This window comes from Bos javanicus, chromosome X, assembly GCF_032452875.1.
Source record: "Bos javanicus breed banteng chromosome X, ARS-OSU_banteng_1.0, whole genome shotgun sequence".
Taxonomy (NCBI): Eukaryota; Metazoa; Chordata; class Mammalia; order Artiodactyla; family Bovidae; genus Bos; species Bos javanicus.
This window is the reverse complement of record NC_083897.1, coordinates 134,928,836-134,953,181: the sequence shown is the minus strand read 5'-3', so window position 1 is coordinate 134,953,181 and position 24,346 is coordinate 134,928,836. Positions and strand designations below refer to the sequence as shown.

At 40.2% G+C, this 24,346-nt stretch overlaps 1 protein-coding gene across 2 annotated transcripts in view; it reads right to left on the bottom strand.

Annotated features, from left to right (window-relative positions):
- Positions 1–24,346, bottom strand: part of VEGFD (vascular endothelial growth factor D) — a 48,314-nt gene that overhangs the window by 10,784 nt on the left and 13,184 nt on the right. For both annotated transcript variants that reach the window (XM_061408109.1, XM_061408108.1), the window contains exons 2-5: positions 13,329–13,539; positions 9,170–9,360; positions 5,727–5,875; positions 4,409–4,509 (exon numbers count right to left, since the gene is read on the bottom strand). In XM_061408109.1, the coding sequence (XP_061264093.1) occupies positions 4,409–4,509; positions 5,727–5,875; positions 9,170–9,360; positions 13,329–13,539 (652 nt within the window). The remainder of the gene's footprint in view (positions 1–4,408; positions 4,510–5,726; positions 5,876–9,169; positions 9,361–13,328; positions 13,540–24,346) is intronic.

Genomic DNA, 24,346 nt, shown 5'->3' with positions numbered 1-24,346 from the left:
GTCCCCTTCTCCTCCTGCTCCCAATCCCTCCCAGCATCAGAGTCTTTTCCAATGAGTCAACTCTTTGCATGAGGTGGCCAAAGTACTGGAGTTTCAGCTTTAGCATCATTCCTTCCAAAGGAATACTACTCAGCCATAAAAAGCAATGAAATAATACCATTTGCAGCAACATGGATAGACCTAGAGATTATCATACTCAGTGAAGTAAGTGGGACAAAGACAAATATATGATATCACTTATATGTGGAATCTTAAAAAAATGATACAAATGAACTCATTTACAAAACAGAAATAGACTCACAGATACAGAAGACAGTTACCAAAGGGAAAGGGAGGAGAGGATAAATTAGGAGTTTGGGATTAACAAGGGCTTCCCTGGTGGCTCAGATGGTAAAACGTCTGTCTGCAATGTGGGAGACTCAGGTTCGATTGCTGGATTGGGAAGATCCCCTGGGGAAGGAAATGGCAACCCACTCCAGTACTCTTGCTTGGAAAATTCCATGGATGGAGGAGCCTGGTAGGCTACAGTCCCTGGGGTCTCAAAGACTCAGACACAACTGAGCAAACTCACTTTCACATTCATCATCTTTGGGATTAACATTTACACACTACTATACATAAAACACTAGGACTTACTGTATAACACAGGGAAGTATATTCAATATCTTGTAACAACAGAAAAGAATTTGAAAAAGAATATATATGGATGTGTGTGTATGTATATGTGTATATATATGACTGAAGCACTTTGCTGTATACCTGAAGCATTGTAAATCAACTATACTTCAATTTTCAAAAAGATATGCATGGTCATTTAAACTACATGAACTTTAAGGTTCCATCAAACCCTGGGCTGAGCTTTCATGAAAACATTTGGAAACTGAGAGACAGAAGCATAAGGTGAGCTTGTTATTTACAGTTTCTGGGACAGATTTCCTTACAGTTTACTCCTTATTAATCTTGCTTGTAGATCACAGTTGGAAAAACAAGCAAGGTTCAAAACATATGAGTCCTTGTGATCTTTACAGTGGAATCATGTCAAGTTACCTTGGAAATCAATAAAAAGTGCATTTGTTTTCAGGCAGATATTTATGATCAAAAATCAGAGTGTTAAGAGTTATGTGGAATGATGAGAGCCAAGCTCATCTGCTTCCCAACTCCCCTGAGTCCAAGAGCTGTGTCTTGCTTTGACTTTACCCTTGTGTCAGAAGAAGTCTTCTCTTATTCACCATTTTCTCAAGTTACTGGCATGTTTTCACAAGACACAGATAAAAGAAACCAAGTCCAAAATTACCTTAGGTGCCTGTGAGGTTTTTATACCAAAAGCTTAGTAAAATGTGGTTGACTCGTGTTTAGTTCTGAAGCGGCTTTCATTAAAGGTTATCAGATCAGATCAGATCAGATCAGTTGCTCAGTTGTGTCTGACTCTTTGTGACCCCATGAATCGAAGCACGCCAGGCCTCCCTGTCCATCACCAACTCCCGGAGTTCACCCAGACTCATGTCCAACGAGTCAGTGATGCCATCCAGCCATCTCATCCTCTGTCGTCCCCTTCTCCTCTTGCCCCCAATCCCTCCCAGCATCAGAGTCTTTTCCAATGAGTCAACTCTTCGCATGAGGTGGCCAAAGTACTGGAGTTTCAGCTTTAGCATCATTCCGTCCAAAGAAATCCCAGGGCTGATCTCCTTCAGAATGGACTGGTTGGATCTCCTTGCAGTCCAAGGGACTCTCAAGAGTCTTCTCCAACACCACAGTTCAAAAGCATCAATTCTTCAGCGGTCAGCCTTCTTCACAGTCCAACTCTCACATCCATACATGACCACAGGAAAAACCACAGCCTTGACTAGACGAACCTTTGTTGGCAAAGTAATGTCTCTGCTTTTCAATATGCTATCTAGGTTGGTCACAACTTTCCTTCCAAGGAGTAAGCGTCTTTTAATTTCATGGCTGCAGTCACCATCTGCAGTGATTTTGGGGCCCAGAAAAATAAAGTCTGACACTGTTTCCACTGTTTCCCCATCTATTTCCCATGAAGTGATGGGACCGGATGCCATGATCTTCGTTTTCTGAATGTTGAGCTTTAAGCCAACTTTTTCACTCTCCACTTTCACTTTCATCAAGAGGCTTTTGAGTTCCTCTTCACTTTCTGCCATAAGGGTGGTGTCATCTGCATATTTGAGGTTATTGATATTTCTCCCGGCAATCTTGATTCCAGCTTGTGTTTCTTCCAGTCCAGTGTTTCTCATGATGTACTCTGCATATAAGTTAAATAAACAGGGTGACAATATACAGCCTTGACGTACTCCTTTTCCTATTTGGAACCAGTCTGTTGTTCCATGTCCAGTTCTAACTGTTGCTTCCTGCCCTGCATACAGGTTTCTCAAGAGGCAGATCAGGTGGTCTGGTATTCCCATCTCTTTCAGAATTTTCCACAGTTTATTGTGATCCACACAGTCAAAGGCTTTGGCATAGTCAATAAAGCAGAAATAGATGCTTTTCTGGAACTCTCTTGCTTTTTCCATGATCCAGCGGATGTTGGCAATTTGATCTCTGGTTCCTCTGCCTTTTCTAAAACCAGCTTGAACATCAGGAAGTTCACGGTTCACATATTGCCGAAGCCTGACTTGGAGAATTTTGAGCATGACTTTACTAGCGTGTGAGATGAGTGCAATTGTGCGGTAGTTTGAGCATTCTTTGGCATGGCCTTTCTTTGGGATTGGAATGAAAACTGACATTTTCCAGTCCTGTAGCCACTGCTGAGTTTTCCAAATGTGCTGGCATATTGAGTGCAGCACTTTCACAGCATCATCTTTCAGGATTTGGAATAGCTCAACTGGAATTCCATCACCTCCACTAGTTTGTTCGTAGTGATGCTTTCTAATGCCCACTTGACTTCACATTCCAGGATGTCTGGCTCTAGGTGAGTGATCACACCATCGTGATTATCTGGGTCGTGAAGATCTTTTTGTACAGTTCTTCTGTGTATTCTTGCCATCTCTTCTTAATATCTTCTGCTTCTGTTAGGTCCATACTATTTCTGTCCTTTATCGAGCCCATCTTTGCATGAAATGTTCCTTTGGTATCTCTGATTTTCCTTAAGAGATCCCTAGTCTTTCCCATTCTGTTGTTTTCCTCTATTTCTTTGCATTGATTGCTGAAGAAGGCTTTCTTATCTCTTCTTGCTATTCTTTGGAACTGTGCATTCAGATGCTTCTGTCTTTCCTTTTCTCCTTTGCTTTTCGCTTCTCTTCTTTTCACAGCTATTTGTAAGGCCTCCCCAGACAGCCATTTTGCTTTTTTGCATTTCTTTTTCATGGGGATGGTCTTGATCCCTGTCTCCTGTACAATGTCACGAACCTCATTCCATAGTTCATCAGGCACTCTATCTATCAGATCTAGGCCCTTAAATCTCTCACTTCCACTGTATAATCATAAAGGATTTGACTTAGGTCATACCTGAATGGTCTAGTGGTTTTCCCTACTTTCTTCAATTTAAGTCTGAATTTGGCAATAAGGAGTTCATGGTCTGAGCCACAGTCAGCTCCTGGTCTTGTTTTTGCTGACTGTATAGAGCTTCTCCACCTTTGGCTGCAAAGAATATAATCACTCTGATTTCGGTGTTGACCATCTGGTGATGTCCATGTATAGAGTCTTCTCTTGTGTTGTTGGAAGAGTGTGTTTGTTATGACCAGTGCATCTTCTTGGCAAAACTCTATTAGTCTTTGCCCTGCTTCATTCCGTATTCCAAGGCCAAATTTGCCTGTTACTCCACGTGTTTCTTGACTTCCTACTTTTGCATTCCAGTCCCCTATAATGAAAAGGACATCTTTTGGGGGTGTTAGTTCTAAAAGGTCTTGGAGGTCTTCATAGAACCATTCAACTTCAGCTTCTTCAGCGTTACTGCTTGGGGCATAGACTTGGATTACTGTGATATTGAATGGTTTGCCTTGGAAACGAACAGAGATCATTCTGTTGTTTTTGAGATTGTATCCAAGTACTGCATTTCGGACTCTTTTTTTGAAATCCATTGCTTTGAGATGCTCTAATCATTTGGGGCTTTAAGATTAAAGAGCTGAATGATGCACTGGTGGACTTAACTATATAATTATACGAAAAGGCTCTGGAATCTCACTGCTTCTATCACTCTTAGCTGTGTGACCTTGAGAAAAATTACTAGACATCCTGGTTGTGTCCATTTTGTAATTGTAAAAAGAAAAGAGGAAAAGAGGTGTTCCGTTATAGGATTGTAAAGGAAAAGAGGTATACATTATAGGAAAAGAGGTATACGTTATAGGATTGTTGGGAGGAGTAAATTAGTTGATATATATAAAAAGCTTACACAGTTGCTTTAAATTGTGTCAATAAATACTAGTTGCTATTGTTATTGTTTCACCACTGCATTCATTACCTTCCATTCCTGCGAGTGGATTCTCCTCCTGTAAAACACATTTACATTGGTTGCTATCCCAGAGCATGTCAACAGGACAGAGCTTCTTGGAATGGGAGCAGCTAGGAAAAGAAGACAATAAATCATATTTTAAAGCTTTCAAAGGTAATCATACCTTTGGAACATTTTTTTTAATGTTGCATACATTTCTGAGTAGAGAACAGTGAAGATTTTCAGGAGCTTAATTCATATTTATGAAGATGATGTTATTAGATAGTAATTCTGTAATTACAAATATTCTCTGTGGAAACCTTTGGAAATGAAACTGTAATTTTGGAAAGTTATAATCTTTTTAAGAGGATTGGTGTTAAAATCTATGCAAATTAGCTGTCAACAAAGCTTATTTACCAAAAGTAAACAGTGTTCTAACACCGCTCCTAAGCATTATTGTCTGTAAAATGGAGATAAGAACGCTGGCCAGGACAGCAGGAAAATTTTGTAAATGTTCCTTTTCCATGAGCTTTCTCTTCTACTTGAGAAAGGTTAGAGGGGTCTGCTTGGCTTAAGGCTGACTCCTTCACTAGCCACTCACACAGTGCATTTCCTCCTTTACTTCTGCAAGATCAAAGTCTCCAACTTAATTACTTCATATTTTTATTCAATGATTGTAATTTGCCCTTTGATTCTCTGTATTAAATTCTTTTTTCCCAAATCAATGACTCTGACCTTTGATTTCAGAACACTTTAGGGTGTCATAATCTGTCTCAGAAAGAATCACAAAATCCTCACAAGAAAATGTCTAGTCAAATTAAGTTTAAGTCATTTTCATTTAAAATACAATTTCCCACTTTGTAAACTTAAGAGGAGGGCTTTAAAAAAATGCCCAAATCAGAAGCAGATAGCTTTGCCACTCTCCGATGATGCCAGGAGCCGTTTTTCCCTCCTAACTTTGGGACTTAAATATATAAATAGCCTGAAATGAGTTTTATCTAATGCTTGTTCTGGAATGAGGGGACAAATGCCAAATTTGAGGCTGGAGTTGAGTTTTACAACTGCATCAAACTATGCATATTAACAAAGGTGCCCACAAGTTGGCATGCTGAGTTCACAGCCACTGAGCTTTTTGACATCCTGCAATATACAAGTAACACCTAATAAAAAATATACTTGCCAAACACTTATTACCCACAGATATGTGTTGGAACCTAAAAGAGAAAGAGCTTGAAGCAAGAGAGACGACTCTGTAATTAATGACGGATTCTCCACACACAGCTTCAGCAAGGCAAGAGCAAGCATAGTGTAAGAAAGGCTTAACAAGTGTAACAAGTCTAAGGCTTACCGATCTTCTTCTGGGATCTGGATGGATCTTCTAATAATTGAGAATGGATGGCGGGGAGCCGTTGGGAAGCACTTACAACCTGTATGGTTGGCAACTTTAACAGGCACTAATTCAGGTACTGATGTCAAAGGCACTGATATCTCAAAGAGCTAGAGTAGAGAAAGAGAACTATAATACATATATTTGTTTGTTTGTTTTACAAAAAAATAATCATGTCTACAGTCTGCATTTTTGCCTTTGTCCCTTACGGTTGTGACTTCAGCAAAGTTGTCCATTAAGATAAAGCTAATAAGGATGAGGGCTGGTGTGATAGAAAGAATGCTGGCCTGCAAATCAGAAGACCAGGGCCTTACATCACTTTATCAAGTATTTAAGTTTGGTCTTAACTTCTTGGTGTCCCTAGTACCCTTGTAAAATAGTTAGCTTGTAAAATGTTCCCTGCTCCTGCTTTAAGTCTGAGTATAAATTGTAAGGATTAAATGAAATTACAGCCATGAAGTTTCTTTGCAACCATGGTGAAGAGATAACTGTTTAAAACGATTTACTTATCCCTTCCCACACCATCTCCACTGAAGGAATACAGTTTCCTGTTCCTTGACTTTGGACATAGCCACGTGACTTGCTTTGGCACAAGCATAGACTTGAACTGTGTGTGCTTTCCAGGGCTCACTGTCTCATGCGTTTGCTCTAGCCATGAGAAGAGCACAATCTGGCAGTCTTGCTGGTCTAAGGGATGAAAGACACAGGGGCCAGACCTGGACTCAGCCTGCAGCTTGGCGTCAAGCCCAACTGAGCCCAAACTCTAAACTAACTGAATCTCAGATACAGGAATGAGAATGTCATTATTGTTTGAAGCCACTAAGTTTTAGGGTGGTGTTTATTCAGCATTACAGAGTAAAAACTGACTGATACAAGACCATCATGCCCAAACAATTATAGGTAACATGACTATCATTTTTTTTTCTATGTTTCCATATGCCAGCCCCTGTTGTAAGTACCTTTATATTAATTCATTTACCCCTTATAACAACATTATAGGTTTGTTTTATTACCCCCAACTCTACAGGTGAAGAAACAGATGGAAAGAGAGGTTATATAACTGGCCTAAGACCATATAACTATGGATTGGGAGGGTGGGGATCTGAACCCACACAGTCTACTCTACAGCCAGAGGGCACACTCTCAAGAACATGCCTTATTACTTTTTGGAATGAAACTGCTGTGATCAGGAGCTGCAAGATGGAATCTCAGCAGGTAAAATTTACTTGCGAAGAGTATCAATTACTTTAATTCTTGAGTGGTTCTCTGATGTACAGGTGAATTTGAACTTGATTTTAATGTTCTGTCCATTCAATTACCATTCCACATAGTCCTTGCTACATAGAGTCTTCATTTATTCACTTAGCTTCTAAGAGGTATTTCACTGAACAGCCCATAACTTTGGGATGAGAAGTTTTTTGGAAAACACTATTACAATGTTCAAATATGCATATTTGGAAAGAAAAACTGCTGAACACTTACACTTAAGCATATTCTTGGAAACTCATTTGTTGTGGACAACAGTCAAAATATTCAATTATCTATTAAGTGGAAACAATCCATTAAAGTTATGTTTGTCCTGACCTTTCAATATGTAATGGTACTACCATAAGTTTAAGTAAGAGTGTTTTTAACAGTGTTTATTTTGCATGAACTTCATCTTGCGAAATTTTTTAGTATACTCTAGGGTATAACACAGTCACGAACTAAAGCCTCTTACGTTACGCAACCTTTGTTTCTGCTGACAGTTGATGCTTAGCCATAGTCATGTCATTTTTTCCCCTCTGATTGTCAAACAGTAGAGGTCAGAATTTTTACAAGTTCAAGATTCTCTAAAATAATTTAGAAAAAGAAACTCTAAACTTTAAGGGCTATTTTAAGAGGTATGGGGGGGAAAATTAAGGGTACGTTAACCTAGTACCAAAACAAATCAGCATTCCATTCTTTCCTTCTGAATAAGATAAGTGATGTATTAGGTTGGCCAAAAAGTTTGTTCAAGTTTTTTCATAATATCTTACAGAATAATAATAATTTTTATTGCAGTACCTCTTTTCCCAATCATGAGACTAGATTGTAGAGGCAAATGTGACAATTAAATAAATATATCAATATGTGTGAGGGATTTGCAACATCAAACCAAAAGGAATGTAGTTTGACTTACAGCTTTTTAGTATGTTTTCTTTCCTAAGCTTGTTATTACTGCTCCACTATGCCATGTATGTGGAGAAGGAAATGGCAACCCACTCCACTGTTCTTGCCTGCAGAATCCCAGGGACAGGGAAGCCTGGTGGGTTGCCATCTACGGGGTTGCACAGAGTCAGACACGACTGAAGCGACTTAGCAATGCCATGTATGGGTTTCCCAGGTGGCGCTGGTGGTAAGGAATCCACCAGCCAATGCAGGAGACGTAAGAGAGGTGGGTTCGATCCCTGGGTTTGGAAGATCCCCTGGAGGAGGGTATGGCAACCCACTTCAGTATTCTTGCCTGGAGAATCCCATGGACAGAGGAGCCTGGTGGGCTACAGTCCATAGAGTTGCAAAGAGTCGGACACGACTGAGTGACTAAGCACGCATGCATGCCATATACATTTTACAACAATATGAGAGCAATACAAAGAAAAACTTAACTACTGAGCAAAAGAGGTTTCATAAGATGAAGAGGGAAAATTATTTCTTTCATGGGGACTGGAAGATTCTTTCCAAAGGTCTTCTGTGCTAGATATTCTCCATCTACCCCTCTGGAGATGCCATCTTCTTTTCCTCCTTCCCCAGTGGGCAGTGTTCAAGGATGCTGACCTCCATCACTACATCTATAAGCCTCCTTACCTCCCTCACCCTGCCCCTTCTCCCTGCCAGGATAAGGGTGCACAGTGGCTGCCCCTTGCCCAGCCAGTCCTGCAGCGCTCTTCCCCACTTCCTCTCTGGGTTCCCATAACCACTGCACCCTCTGGCCTCTTCAGTCTAAGGGTGGGAACAGCGCCCCCTTTCTAGCAGCTCTGGGTACTTCACCAGCCCTTCTTCCTTCCCCTACCCTGCCCATTCCCTTCATCAAACTCTTCTCAATCACTCCATTTGAGCAATGTGGTACCTAATTAATAAGACAAGTCAGTGTGGCTATCTTTGTTCCTTGAAATGTCTGCCCTAGTGGCTTCCATATGATTTTCTGATCCTTGACATCATAGCATCAGAGAGACAGTCCTAGATATAACTACCTCGGGTACATCTGGAGCTCCTCTCTAACTCTCCGTGTCCTCATCTATAAGATGATAAGCTACCCTTTGAGCTTGTTTCAGGGTTAAATAAGATGATGCACCTAAAGCACTGAGCCAGCATTTGGCAACCAGCTGAGATGTAGCTGTCAATGCCACCAGCATCAGGGCCACAGAGGGTGCATGTCCTCCTACCTGTTTGGAAACATATGACGTGCTGGTATTGACACAGACGAGGCTCTCTTCATTGCAGCAGCCACCACACCGGAACACGTTCACACAGGGAGGCTTGAAAAATGTGTCCGTGCTGCTCCCCAGCTCACTGGCCACCTCCACGCAGGTCTCTCGAGGGCTGCACTGTGTCCTTTGCCATTCCTCGTCTATAACTGCAGAGAGGCAGACCATTGGGTCAGCAGAACAAATGGCCCTGACATGCCTACATGTACCGGGGTTTGCTCAACACCATCATTCTTGTATGTATCAAACTTGTTGATTTCACAAGATGGGTATCTGGGGTTGGCTTTAAGCAAGAATTGTTGGCAGAAAAATTACAACCCAAATCTGTGTTCCTTTCCGTGTTTATGATCCCTTCATAGCCGCTAATTCTACTTTCCACTAGTAATAAACACCATGTCCTGGATATAACTACATTGGGTGCATCTGGAGAGGCTGGCTAATAAGGAAGTAAATGGATGCATGTAAAGCAATAACATGTAAGCAGTATTTATTAAGCAATTTACAGGACATAGCTGGAGAGCATTTCTTCTCCTTTAAGTCAGGTGTGGGTAGGTTTTAGCACCATTAGAAAATACATTTCTGTTGGTTGCATAAGTAACTATATATGGCAAACATATGAATGAAAATGTAAGTGTTCCTCAAGTCAGAGTGTTCTCATTTGCAAACGTCTAATACTGACATTTCTATCAAATGATGAAATAAGCTGATTCATTTTGATGAAAGGAGCAATTTTCTGGCCATCCTAACGAACTTGTGGGAAACAAGAAACAAGCCTCAGGGAATTAAAAAAAAAAAAAAAGGATTACATACATTCCTGTAAAATACACTTGCCTTTCTCTAAAAGTTCATTTTTTAAAATTAGATTTTGATAATGTTGTATAGCCTTTCTGTGGCTGTTTCTGGGAAATGATTCAAATTTGTGATACTGGCAACATTTAAAGACTTTCTTTTAGTTTGACATGGAATTTTCGAGTCGATTATAGGCTGAGGGGTGGTTAAAACCCTCTGTGGTTGGGAGCTTCTAATCTGAGCCGCAATCATGCCCACCTCCTGGCATTCACGCCCTTCTGTCTTCCCCTCCTCTGCGTGTGTGCTGGACCTAGTACCCCAATTTTTATGCAGAAAAGACAGCAAGAGCGGCGGGATGGCACATCCATGGTGAAGTTAACAAAGACTGCTCTCCATCTCGCTAGCAGTCACCCTCTCTTGCTGGCACCCTCTCTTGCCTTCTCAACTGCAGCCTTAGAGGAAGTGAGTCACCATGCTGAAAGGCCCATGTGACAGGCAAGTGAGGGTGGCCTCTATCCAACAGGTGATAATGGAGGTGGGATCCTCGGCCCAACAGCTTGTCTGGAACTGAATCCTGCCAACAACCTCTCAGTAAACTTGGAAGCACATCCGGCCCTAACTGAACCATGAGATGGTGCCTATAGCCCAAGCTGACACCTTGACTGAAGCCTCTGGAGTGACCCTGCAGGAGAAACACCGATCGAGCCCATGTCTGCACTGCTGACCCACAGAAACTGTGAGATCAAAACATGCTGTCTGAAGCACCTAAGTTTTGGGGTAATGTGTTATACAGCAGTAGATAAAGTCTTCTCTGTTTTTATCTTATGTTCAAAAATCTAGTTGGTCTCTGCCCACATTCTGAATTCCTGTATATGTGAATGTGTTTCCACTAGAAGGGATAGAGAAAACTCCTACCTGAAGGATACACATAAAATATCATTGTTGCAGATCTGGTGCTAGTCTCTAAATTATTCCCTTAAGACATCTTTCCCACAGCTTTTCTCCTTTCCATCCCCCCTTAATCTCAAATTTCCTCATATGTTGCTTCTTCGATCATTGAAAACACAAAGTATGTTTGGCTGGCTGAAAAGCACTGCCTACCCTACACAGTTTACCTAAACTTTCTTTTTCATAATAAAATCTTTTAGCCCAACAAACTGTTTAAAATTTTTGATTATGAATATTTACATACAGAGCCTGAAGGCTGTAAACATGAGAAATAAATGATCCAATTAGATACTGTTTAAATCACTATTATTAATCATAAATTGCTGAAAAAACAAGTAATCAACTTTAAAAACTCTTTCTTGTTTCAAGTTCCACTTAAATGTTGCTTTCCATTTGCTTTTTTACAAAACTTAAGTTTTGAAGGTCAGAACACTGTGTGGAACTCTTACCACTGTCGCTGAGTAAAGGCTTCCTATCTCTACTTCCTTGACTACTGCCCAGCAGGATTGCTCTTTCTCAGGGAATTACCCTCAAGTATGCGAGGAAGAGTTATAAGAAATTGTCATTGGGATACCACATGGGTTTCATCATTTGCTACTTCTGTGTGTGCTAAGTCGCTTCAGTCATGTCTAACTCTGTGCAACCCTATGGACCATAGCCTGCCAGGCTCCTCTGTCCATGGGATTCTCCGGGCAAGAATACTGGAGTGGGTTGCCATGCCCTCCTCCAGGGGATTGTCTCGACCCAGGGATCGAACCTGCGTCTCTTATGTTTCCTGCATTGGCAGGCAGGCTCTTTACCACTAGCGCCACCTGCTACTTCTTAGTAATTAACTTTAGATGATCCCCCTCTGCCATGTAATAAGAGACATTTTAGAGTTAGCAAATTCTGTATTATTTATGATTTTAAAAATATTTTAATGTTTCCTCCTTAGAAAATGTTCATTTCAACATCAACGACTTTTTAAAATTAGCTTGTCTTAGTTTTATGGTAATTGCTTCTCTATCTCCGTCTTCACAGAGTGGCTTCAGGCTTGCCTAAGGCCTTCAGGCAGGTAATCTGGTTAAAGCCCTGAATCTTCAGATGAGGTCTTATCCCTTTACTTTCACGAAGTCCATGCTAGTTCACCACATAGAAACAACTAGAGTTGCAGACCTCTGGCTAAATTGGGTTCTAGGCTATGGTTCCAACCATCTCAACTCTTTCAGACACAGTCATTCACATGCGCATCAAGCATCCTCTTGACACCTGGGCGTCCGTGCTGCCAAGGGATTTATCCTGCCTATGCACAGCTTTCCCCACAGCCAACAACAGCGGCCCATTCAACATTGTCCTTCTACAAATGGAAGAAAATAAAGATAACTCTATAGAGGAAGACAAGGATAATTTTGGCTGAGCAATCAATTTGAATTATTATGCAATAGCTACAATCCAATACTAGGTAATCATATGTTAATCAAATCTAAAATGTTAGCTCATCAATGCTACGGTGGCTTCTTGTGTTGTTGTGACATGTCATTAAAAAGTGAGATGCTAGACTTTCCTGTGGGTCCAGTGGTTAGGACTCTGCACTTCCACTGCAGGGGACATGGGTTCCATCCCTGCCTGGGGAAGTAAGGTGCCACATGCTGTGTGTCACGGCCAAAAACTTTTTTAAAAAAGAAAAGAAAAAAGCTAAACATCTAATTGGAGGCCACACAATTGTATTTGGCAAGTGATTCTTTCATTACAGGACAGTACATAAATACAATGGTTTTCTTATAAAGAACCTGCAAAGCTTACTAGGGAAGAGTCACTCCCTTTATTTCAAATCATGTTATTTTCTAGTCCAGAATCTGGATTCTTTTGTCTAGAGAACTTTCCTCTCCATTATTCTCCTAGTAATACCAGTAGGCATTATTCCAACTCAGCTTCTAAATTCTGCTTTTCATTCTTATTTAAAAAAAAATCACAGAATTTTGAAGACATAAAAAGCTATAGCTAATCTATTGGTTTTCATCCATGTATGTCTGGCCATAGAATGCTCCTTATTTAATGAATGCCCAAGTTGTTTTATTTTTTAAGTAAATTCAATTATTTTTTCTATTAAGAACAGTCTTTCTGGGTTTGTTTTGCCCTCATAACTCTGAGTTTAATATATTTCTATATTGTGAAGTGTTATTTGGTATTGAATTTTGATCTCAAAATCATATTGAGTCTGTTTCTCTGCTGAGTAAACACAGGAAACCAGGATTCTCCACTAAATCAAAGCTATGAAATCAAAGACCTCCTTTTCTTCTCGTTGCCACGTGCCTACCCTGCTCAAACTTTTGGTGGAAGTTGGCACATTTGTTACTATCTGATAAAGAGTAAGACTTGGCCTCTGCATGCATACACCTACCTTTGAGTGTCTCCATGTCATAGAAAGTGGCCGCAAACCTGGTAGACCGATGGGATGCTGAGCGAGAGTCTGTGCTGGTGAGACTTTTGAGCTTCAGTCGGCATCTCCATAGCTTCCAGTCCTCGAAGTGTGTGATCTGCAGTAGTTCCTCCAAACCTGAAGCTGCCCTGATCTGCTGCTCAGATCGTTCTAACATTGACCGAGATGCCCGCTTAAAGTGAAACAAACCAAAAAATCTGATTTACAAGCAAGTTACTCAATTTCTACTTTGTCTTAATAACAAGCATTTTTTTTTTTTTTTTTGCTAGCACTTACAAATGTAATTGGGCTTCCCTGGTGGCTCAGCTGGTAAAGAATTTGCCTGTAATGCTGAAGACCTGGGTTCGATCCCTGGGTTGGGAAGATTCCCTGGAAAAGGGAACGGCTACCCACTCCAGTATTCTGGCCTGGAGAATTCCATGGACTGTATAGTCCATGGGGTCTCAAAGAGTCAGACACGACTGAGCAACTTTCACTTTCACAAATGTAAATAGAGCTAAAAATTAGATTATCCAAAGGGACACTAGTACCTAGGAAAAATGATAAGTAGTAATTCTGATCCACATTCTGTTCATTTATGATCAATGGAATGACTTATTTCCCCTGGAAATAAATAATAATTTAAAGACAACATTGTAGTGGGTTGAATGGCAGGCATTTAAATGACATGTCCACATCCTAAACCCCAGAACCTGCAAATAAGACTTTTGGCGGGGAAAAGGATCTTTGTAGATGTAATAAAGTTAAGGATCTTGAGATGAGGTCACCGTAGATTATTTGAGCAAACCTTAAATACAAATATAAACATCCTTATAAAAGTCAGAAGAGGGAAGACATGGACACAGAAGAGGAGGATTTGTGAAGATGGAAGGAGAGGTTAAAGTAGCACAGTCATAAGCCAAGGGTTGCCTAAAGCCACCAGAAGCCCATTACTCACTGGAGCTGAACTCTTGATGGCCTCCACCTTCCAGAGGAGTCCATCAGTTCTGCAGCTTCAGTTTCGTGGGTTTTTTAAAATTGTTTTTCTTAAGATACAATCTACAGATAAGGTAGTATAGGTTTAAGGTATATAACATATTGAGCTCTTCAACGTCATGTTTTTGATGCCATTTCTGCAAATGTTTGCCATCTGCAGATGTTTACCATCCTGTGATCAAATTTTTATTTTATCAATCATGGCTATAGACTGTAAACTATCAGAAAACATGAATGCAGAAGGTCATTTTACTTGTAAGTCCAGATATGAATGTGAATGTGTGTATGTGTGCATGTTTTAACAAAGGTGTGAGAATCTCGAACATGTTTATGAACTGAGGGAAAGAGCCAACAGAGCAGAAGAACATATGCAGGAGGGAAAGCAGGGACCTAGAGGGGTTGGTGTGATGTAAGTTCCAGAGATAAGCAGACAGAGGATGAATGAATGAGAGGGTCTGAAAGAGGAGGCTCATAGAGATGATCCAGGTCCGAAGATCGCAGGACTCATTGAGACCTATGGTTTCTCACTTCTTTGGGAAATTTGTCTCAAGGCAGTTTTCTGGGAGCAAGGGGTGGAGGAAGCTTGAAGACACAGATGAGGTTTGGGGAATAGACATTGAATTTCAGGAGCATTCTGCAACTGCTTCATCTAAGAAATCTGGGGATGAAATTGAATAACTGCCAATCACTCCAGCAACTCTGAAATTCAGTGATGTGCTATTAAGGCTCATTTTTCAATAGTTCCTTATTTCATGATTATTCATTCCCTCTTCTACTTGGACACTGTAACTACTTCATATTCAATCCACTCTGTGGAATAAAATTTTGTGACAAGACTGCTTCCCCATGAAAATAATGAAAACAATCAAATAGCTGTTTAAATGCTTTAAAAATTGTACTCTGAGAGGATTTTTTATTTATTGAGGCAAATTTCAATTTCAAAATGATAAGGCTTCATAGCTCTTACAAGTTTCAATTCAATCTGAGAAATATCTTCAAATTATCTAACCATGAGAGCTCAGGAGGAAATAATCAAATCTCTGGATTGAATTAAGGCCACTGAAGGGCTCATACAACTTACCTCATCATAAGAAATGAAGTGTTCACTCAAGTATAAGTTATTTAAGCAAACTTTAAGCCTTATAATTTAAAACCTAGTTTTAAATAATTCAGAAATTGCAGACAGTTATTTTGCTCTTACAAGTGGAGGTACTAAAAATTCAGAATAAGCAGAAAGCTGGCAACTAATTCCTTGCGGGGGTAGGAGGTGGGCATATATTTACAAAGGGCCAAGAATGCCTACTAACTCCAAGAGGTTTTCTGCATTGGTGGATTTTTGTATAGTTCACTTTATCTGCTTGAACAAGACAAACATTAAAATTAAAAAGTGTAAATATAGCCCCCAGTACATATTAAAACTATGGATTCCAATGGTTTTCACTACCAAACATTTGCCAAGTTGCTTATAATTTCTTCCTATTTTCTAATGGAAGTGCTAATCAAAGCTAAAATAATCAGAAAGCACTCAGCAAAAGGAATTGAGGAAGTGTTACCAGATCGCTGCTTTTTGTCACAACAGCATCTTTTTATGCGTCTGTGGTCATTAATCCAAGACTGTTAGCAATTTCCCTCCTAAATAAAAAATCATTCTCTGATGTCTTGGCTACCACAAGCCAGTTTCTAAGTTGAGACTTAGGTCTTTGTAACAAGATGTACTGTTATTTCAATGCATACTTCTTCCTGCAGACAATAGGAAGGGTAGTCAGTTCTTCTTAATTTCTGACTTCACCTGGCATTCTCTCCAAGGAAGCACGAGCATCTGCACAGCTCGGGCCCAGGGAGTCATCTAGGACGAGTATAACTAAGACAGCAGCCAAGATATTTGGAAAGGTATGGTGGCCGGGTTTGGAGGAGGAATTTGCAAGTGTCCATGTTGTGGGGAAATCAAAAGCATTCTGTACTCCTAATAATTTGGGCTCTCAATTTCCATGCCTCTCCCTCCAAAAAAATATCAAGTCAAAGAACACATTCAAAGAGTGACCGAAGGCATAATTTGGGGATATCAAGGAGCCCCATTGGAAAAAAAACAGCAGGAGGTTCATTTTTGTTGGGTAAAGAGTGGGCTTGAGAGTGAGAGGGCTGGAAAGTAAGATTGGGAAGAGAGGTTGGTGGGGTGAGATACTACTTAACAGCCACTGAGCACCAAAGAATTGATGCTTTTGAACTGTGGTGTTGGAGAAGACTCTTGAGAGTCCCTTGGACTGCAAGGAGATCCAACCAGTCCATCCTAAAGGAAATCAGTCCTGAATATTCATTGGAAGGACTGATGCTGAAGCTGAAACTCCAATACTTTGGCCACCTGATGCGAAGAACTGACTCACTGGAAAAGACCCTGATGCTGGGAATGATTGAAGTGGGAGGAGAAGGGATGAGATGGTTGGATGGCATCACTGACTCAATGGACATGAGTTTGAGTAAACTCCGGGAGTTGGTGATGGACAAGGAAGCCTGGTGTGCTGCAGTCCATGGGCTTGCAAAGAGTGGGACACAACTGAGCGACTGAGCTGAACTGAACTGAGGATGGTCACAGTCAAGAAGACAACACCAAAGGTTGGTGGGGATGCCCAGCAATGGGTACCCTCATCCATTGCTGATGCGATTGTAAAATGGTGCTGTCACTTTAGAAAAGAGTTCACCCATTCTTTAAAAAGTTAAACTCATGGTATGATCAACTAATTCCACTCCTAAGGATTACTCAAGAGACAGAAAATAGATTATTGGCTTCCTAGGGCTGGGAGTGGGAACTCAGGTTAATTGTAAAGGGGCACAAGGGATCTTGGGCTTCTCAGGTGGTACAGCAGTAAAGAACCTGCCTGCCAGTGCCAGAGATGCAAGAATTCAGGTTGGATCCCTGAGTCAGGAAGATCCCCTGGAGGAGGGCATGGCAACACACACTAGTATTCATGCCTGGCAAGTCCCGTGGACAGAGGAGACTGGTGGGCTGTAGTCCATGGGGTTGCAAAGAGTCAGATACAATTGAGTGACTGAGAACACACACACACACACACACACACACACGGGATCTTATATGGAGATAGCTGCACCACTCAGTAAGTTTACTAAACATCATTGAATTACTTCAAACAGGTGAATGGTTAAATTTTATAGTATGTAACTTGTATAACAATATAGTGGTTTAAAACAAAAAAGAGGAAGAATTGGAAGCTTAAAGGCCAGGCTAGTTGTATCCAGCTTGGGAGGCAATGTAAAATATCGGAGACTTGAACAATGGGATATCACTGGACACCCATTTCATTGGTTTGCTCTTCTGTTCATTTCTTCTTGCTTTGGCCTCAGTCCCCACTGTTCCCTCTGCTGGGAATGCCCTCCACTCTGTCTAGCTAAACCTTTTTCAACCAGGTGTTACCTCCATATGGAAACCTCCCCCACAACTCCCACCCCTACCTGGGTCTGGTCCTTCAATCACATGGATTTCTAGCTCCCCATCCTTTTCCTCAGCACTTACCACCACTGACACTAAAGAATTATTTGCCATTACTTACTTAATGCTTCTCTTCCCCACTGTGTCTTAAGAACCACTGGAGGAGTAATGATATGTTTTATTCACATAGCAATAGGTAGAGCTATGAATTAGGAGGTTGAGATTAACATACACATACACCAACAAGGACCTAGTGTATAGCACAGGGAACTTTACTCAATATTTTCTTTTCCTATTAGGGAAAAGAATCTGAAAATGAATAGACATGTATATGTATAACTGAATCATTTTTCTGTACACTTCAAACTAGCACAACATTATAAATCAACTGTAGTTCAATTAAAAATAATAAAGAGGAAGACATAGGCAGTACACTTTTTGATACACATCACAGCAAGATCCTCTTTGACCCACCTCCTAGAGTAATGGAAATAAAAACAAAAATAAACAAATGGGACCTAATTAAACTTAAAAGCTTTTGCAAAGCAAAGGAAACAATAATCAAGATTAAAAGACAACCCTCAGAATGGGAGAAAATAATTGCAAATGAAACTGACAAAGGATTAATCTCCAGAATATATAAGCAGCTCATACAGCTCAATATTAGCAAAATATACAGCCCAATCAAAAAATAGGCAGAAGACCTAAACAGACATTTCTCCAAAGAAGACATACAAATGACCAATAAACACATGAAAATATGCTCAACATCACTAATTGTTAGAAAAATGCAAATATAAACTACAGTGAGGTATCACCTCACACCAGTCAGAATGGCCACCATCAAAAAATCTACAAATAATAAATGCTGGAGAGGGTGTGGAGAAAAAGGAACTCTCCTACACTGTCAGTGGAAATGTAAACTGATATAGCCATTATGGAAAACAGTATGGAGATTCCTTAAAAAACTAGAAATAAATCTACCATATGACCCAGCAACCCCACTACTGGGCACACACTCTGAGAAAACCATAATTGAAAAAGACACGTGTACCTCAGTATTCACTGCAGCACTGTTTACTATAGCCAGGACATGGAAGCAACCTAGATACCCATCGATAGGTGAATGGATAAAGAAGATGTGGTAGATATATACAGTGGAATATTACTCAGCCATAAAAAGAACGAACTTGAGTCAATTCTAGTGAGGTTCATGAACATAGGGCCTGTTATACAGAGTGAAATAAGACATAAAGAGAAAAATAAATATAGCATATTCATGAATTCAGAATATGTGGTCAGGTTCATCTTTTTATGTAAGTACTTAATGCACAGGTGATGAAGAAATTTATGAGTAATAAATACACACACACTGGACAAATATTGTGATCAGGCCCATGTTTGTGTGGTCTGTTTCATCTTTTGTATAGAGCAATGCTTCTCAAAACTTCCTGTGCATACCAGTCACCAGCAGTCTTGTCAGAATGCAGATTCTGAGGCAGTAGGTTTGGAGGCAGACCTAGAATGGTGCATTTCTAACAAGTGCCCAGGTGCCTGTGGTTGGTTGGTTGGCCACACTTTGAGAAGTGTTTGTAGCACAGGTGCCCAATCTTGGCTTCACCTTGAACCTGCCTGGGAAGAAACCTCACAGAAAAACACTGATGCTTGGATCCCATCTTCAGAAATTCTTATTTTATGGGTCTGGGTTAAGCTTTGCCATAAGGATTTTTTATTTTTATTTTTTTGGTCCAGCCTAGGCTTTATTGACTTGCCATACATTCCAGTACATTCGTAGAGTGTGGAGTCACCTCCCTCCTTGGATTACTTTTTTTAAATTTATTTATTTATTTTAATTGGAGGCTAATTACTTTACAATATTGTAGTGGTTTTGCCATACATTGACATGAATCAGCTATGGATGTACATGTGTTCCCCATCCTGAACCCCCCTCCCATCTACCTCCCCATCCCATCCCTCAGGGTCATTCCAGTGCACCAGCCCTGACACCATGTCTCATGCATCAAACCTGGGCTGGCAATCTGTTTCACATTTGATAATATATATGTTTCATTGCTATTCTCTCAATCATCCCACCCTTGCCTTCTACCACAGAGTCCAAAAGACTGTTCTTTACATCTGTATCTCTTTTTTGCTGTCTCACATATAGGGTCATCATTACCATCTTTCTAAATTCCATATATATATATGTTAGTATACTGTATTGATGTTTTTCTTTCTGACTTACTTCACTCTGTATAATAGGCTCCAGTTTCATCCACCTCATTAGAACTGATTCAAATGCATTCTTCTTAGTGGCTAAGTAATATTCCATTGTGTATATGTACCACAGCTTTCTTTATCCATTCATCTGCCAATAGACATCTAGACTGCCTCCATGTCCTGGCTATTTTAAACAGTGCTGCAAGGAACATTGAGGTACACACGTCTCTTTCAATTCTGGTTTCCTCGGTGTGTATGCCCAGCAGTGGGATTGCTGGGTCATATGGCAGTTCTATTTCCAGTTTTTTTAAGGAACCTCCACACTGTTCTCCATAGTGGCTGTACTACTTTGCATTCCCACCAACAGTGTAAGAGGGTTCCCTTTTCTCCACACCCTCTCCAGCATTTATTATTTGTAGACTTTTTGATAGCAGCCATTCTGACTGACGTGAGATGGTACCTCATTGTGGTTTTGATTTGCATTTCTCTGATAATGAGTGATATTTAGCATCTTTTCATGTGTTTGTTAGCCATCTGTATGTCTTCTTTGGAGAAGTGTCTGTTTAGTTCTTTGGCCTATTTTTTGATAGGGTCGTTTGTTTTTCTGGAATTGAGCTGCAGGAGCTGCTTGTATATTTTTGAGATTAATTCTTTGTCAGTTGCTTAGTTTTCTATTATTTTCTCCCATTCTGAAGGCTGTCTTTTCATCTTGCTTATAGTTTCCTTCGTTGTGCAAAAGCTTTTAAGTTTAATTAGGTCCCATTCATTTAATTTTGCTTTTGTTTCTATTACTCTTGGAGGTGGTTCATAGAGGATCCTGCTGTGATTTATGTCAGAGTGTTTTGCCTATGTTTTCCTCTAGGAGTTTTATAGTTTATGGTCTTACGTTTAGATCTTTAGTCCATTTTGAGTTTATTTTTGTGTATGGTGTTAGAAAGTGCCCTAGTTTCATTCATTTCTCATTCTTTCATTCTTGACCAGTTTTTCCAGAACCACTTATTAAAGAGATTGCCTTTTCTCCATTGTATATTCTTGCCTCCTTTGTCAAAGATAAGGTGTCCATAGGTGCATGGGTTTATCTCTGGGCTTTCTATTTTATTCCATTGATCTATATTTCTGTCTTTGTGCCAGTACCACACTGTCTTGATGACTGTAGCTTTGTAGTATAGTCTGAAGTCAGGCAGGTTGATTCCTCCAGTTCCATTCTTCTTTCTCAAGATTGCTTTGGCTATTTGAGGTTTTTTTGTATGTCCGTACAGATTGTGAAATTATTTGTCCTAGTTCTCTGAAAAATACTGTTGGTAGCTTGATAGGGATTGCATTGAATCTATAGATTGCTTTGGGTAGTATACTCATTTTCACTATATTAATTCTTCTTATCCATGAACATGGTATATTTCTCCATCTATTTGTGTCATCTTTGATTTCTTTCATCAGTGTTTTATAGTTTTCTATATATAGGTCTTTTGTTTCTTTAGGTATATTTATTCCTAAGTATTTTATTCTTTTCATTGAAATGGTGAATGGAATTGTTTCCTTAATTTCTCTTTCTGTTTTCTCATTGTTAGTGTATAGGAATGCAAGGGATTTCTGTATGTTAATTTTATATCCTGAAAATTTACTATATTCATTGATCAGCTCTAGTAATTTTCTGGTGGAGTCTTTAGGGTTTTCTATGTAGAGGATCATGTCATCTGTGAACAGTGAGAGTTTTACTTCTTCTTTTCCAATCTGGATTCCTTTCTTTTTTTTTTTTTCTTCTCTGATTGATGTGGCTAAAACTTCCAAAACTATGTTGAATAGTAGTGGTGAGAGTGGGCACCCTTGTTTTGTTCCTGATTTTAGGGGAAATGCTTTCAGTTTTTCACCATTGAGGATAATGTTTGCTGTGGGTTTGTCATATATAGCTTTTATTATGTTGAGGTATTTTCCTTCTATTCCTGGTTTCTGGAGGGTTTTTATCATAAGTGGATGTTGAATTTTGTCAAAGGCTTTCTCTGCATCTATTGAGATAATCATATGGTTTTTATCTTTCAATCTGTTGTATGGTGTATCACATTGATTGATTTGTGAATATTGAAGAATCCTTGCATCCCTGGGATAAAGCCCACTTGGTCATAATGTATGATCTTTTTAATATGTTGTTGGATTCCGTTTGCTAGAATTTTGTTAAGGATTTTTGCCTCTATGTTTATCAGTGATATTGGCCTGTATTTTTCTTTTTTGTGGCATCTTTGTATGGTTTTGGTATTAGGGTGATGGTGGCCTCATAGAATGAATTTGGAAGTTTACCTTCCTCTGAAATTTTCTGGAAGAGTTTGAGTAGGATAGGTGTTAGCTCTTTGCCATGAGGATTTTTTAAAAACTTCCCTACCAGTTGCTAGTCTTACAGGAAGCTGGGTGAAAGATACACAGGCTATCCTCCAGGTTACCTTTGCAACTTTTCTATAATTATTTCAAAATAAAGTTTCTTTAAGAAATCTTCCCAAGCGATCTGTAGGAGAAATACTCATTTTGAGGATGGTGCATGCTGGTTTAAAGGCCTGCATGAGTGCCTGAGCTCTGTACAAGTTCACCAAGTAGGGGATAAATGGTAGATGTATGCTGAGAAATAGTCTTATTCTTTAAACTCCTTTGAGTTATACCCTGGCTTCCAAACATTGGTTTGAATATCTTGCTGAACTGGATTTTCTAAGCCTTTTTTTTTTTAACTCAAGTCACTGAATTGTTTGTGGCCCACTTCCCAATCTGAATGATTTTTCAAGATGGAAGACCAACAAAACTGTTTTCCAGGCTAAAACAAGGGTATCAGCTGTCTTGTATGAGACCATTCTAGATGACAGGGGAAAAAAATTGCTACAGTTCCCAAGGAGCCAAAACAACCTATCTTTAGAACAGAATTAAAAGTAACAGGTACTGCTTTAGGGATTCTCAGGTGGCATTAGTTTTAAAGAACTCGCCTGCCAATCCAGGAGACCTAAGAGACACAGGTTGGATCCCTGGGTCAGAAAGATCCTCTGGACAATGGAATGGCTACCCACTCCAGTATTCTGGCCTGGAGAACCCCATGAACAGAGGAGCCTGGTGGGCTACAGTCAATAGGGTTGCAGAGTCAGACACGACTGAAACGACTTAGCACGACACAGCATTGCTTTAACTTACTGGAATTTACCAGGGAATAGTAAATTCTAATCCTTCCACATGGCAGTCTAGAAACTATTTGAAGGAAAATAAAAATTAGAATATAAATACGTTGCCAAAAGGAAGGGGCATGGCTTGGGAGTACACGGCTGAGTTCCATTCCTGGCTCTGAGCTGTTAGAGCCCAACTGTTGCCAAAAGTTGTTCTTGGGTCCCATGCTCTTAAGAATCCTCCTGTTATAGGTATGAGAAAGGAGACCAGCTTTGCAATATTCCCCACTGGATCTCTCAGGAACTGTGGGTCTGTGTTTCTAAGCCTTTTCAAAACTGATGATGCTATTTTGTCAAAATGTATTGGCAGTTTGTCTTCAGGAAGTTTAGTGATACAGGGTGAGGTAGAGAGAATTTGTATATTTGGAAGATCCACAAGATCCACAAGCTTCAGAGTACACTGTGGAGGGAACACATTTCACGTGACTTTCCCTGGATTTGCTCTGGGATTTACAAGTGTTGCCTGGGAAACCAGTCCTCTGCCTATCGGTCTCTGGAGTTCAGGGAACCACCATCAGCTATTTATTTCCCTTTGCAGTGGGTTTAGGGAGGTGGATCCGGTTGTAAGACAAATAATTCCATGTTCCTTTCACCTCTCAGTAAACTTCTGTTTGACTGGAAAAGCATTTCATCTTTAGCTTGATGTTTAAGGCTTAGCCCAAACCACCAACTTTTCTCTGGTTTGGGGTCCAAGTTGCACCATCATGTTCCCAGCTGTTCACAGATACTGTTCCCCAACACCTCTTCCCTTTTCTCACTCCCCCAGCCTGTCAAGGAACCCACCCAGGCCATGTTAGACTCAGAGGCCAAACTGAAGTTGTGTGCCTTTGCCTCCTGTAGCTCTCAAATGGACATTGCATCTCCTAAAAGGAAGCTTTGCCTGATACTGGAAACCACTCTGTGGTCTGGACAGATGGCTGACTGGAGAGGAGAAGGCAATGGATGAGAATGGCTTAAAATTGGCTTTGAGTGGTAGAGCAGTCTGCAAAACATGCTGGCAGTTTCTTACAAAGTTCAACAGACACTTGCCATATGACCCAGCAGTCCCACTCCTGGGAATTTACCCTTGAGAAGCAAGAATGTAGATTCACCCAAAAACCTTGACATGAATGTTTATACTAGCTTTCTTTGAAAGAGCTAAAAAACTTGGA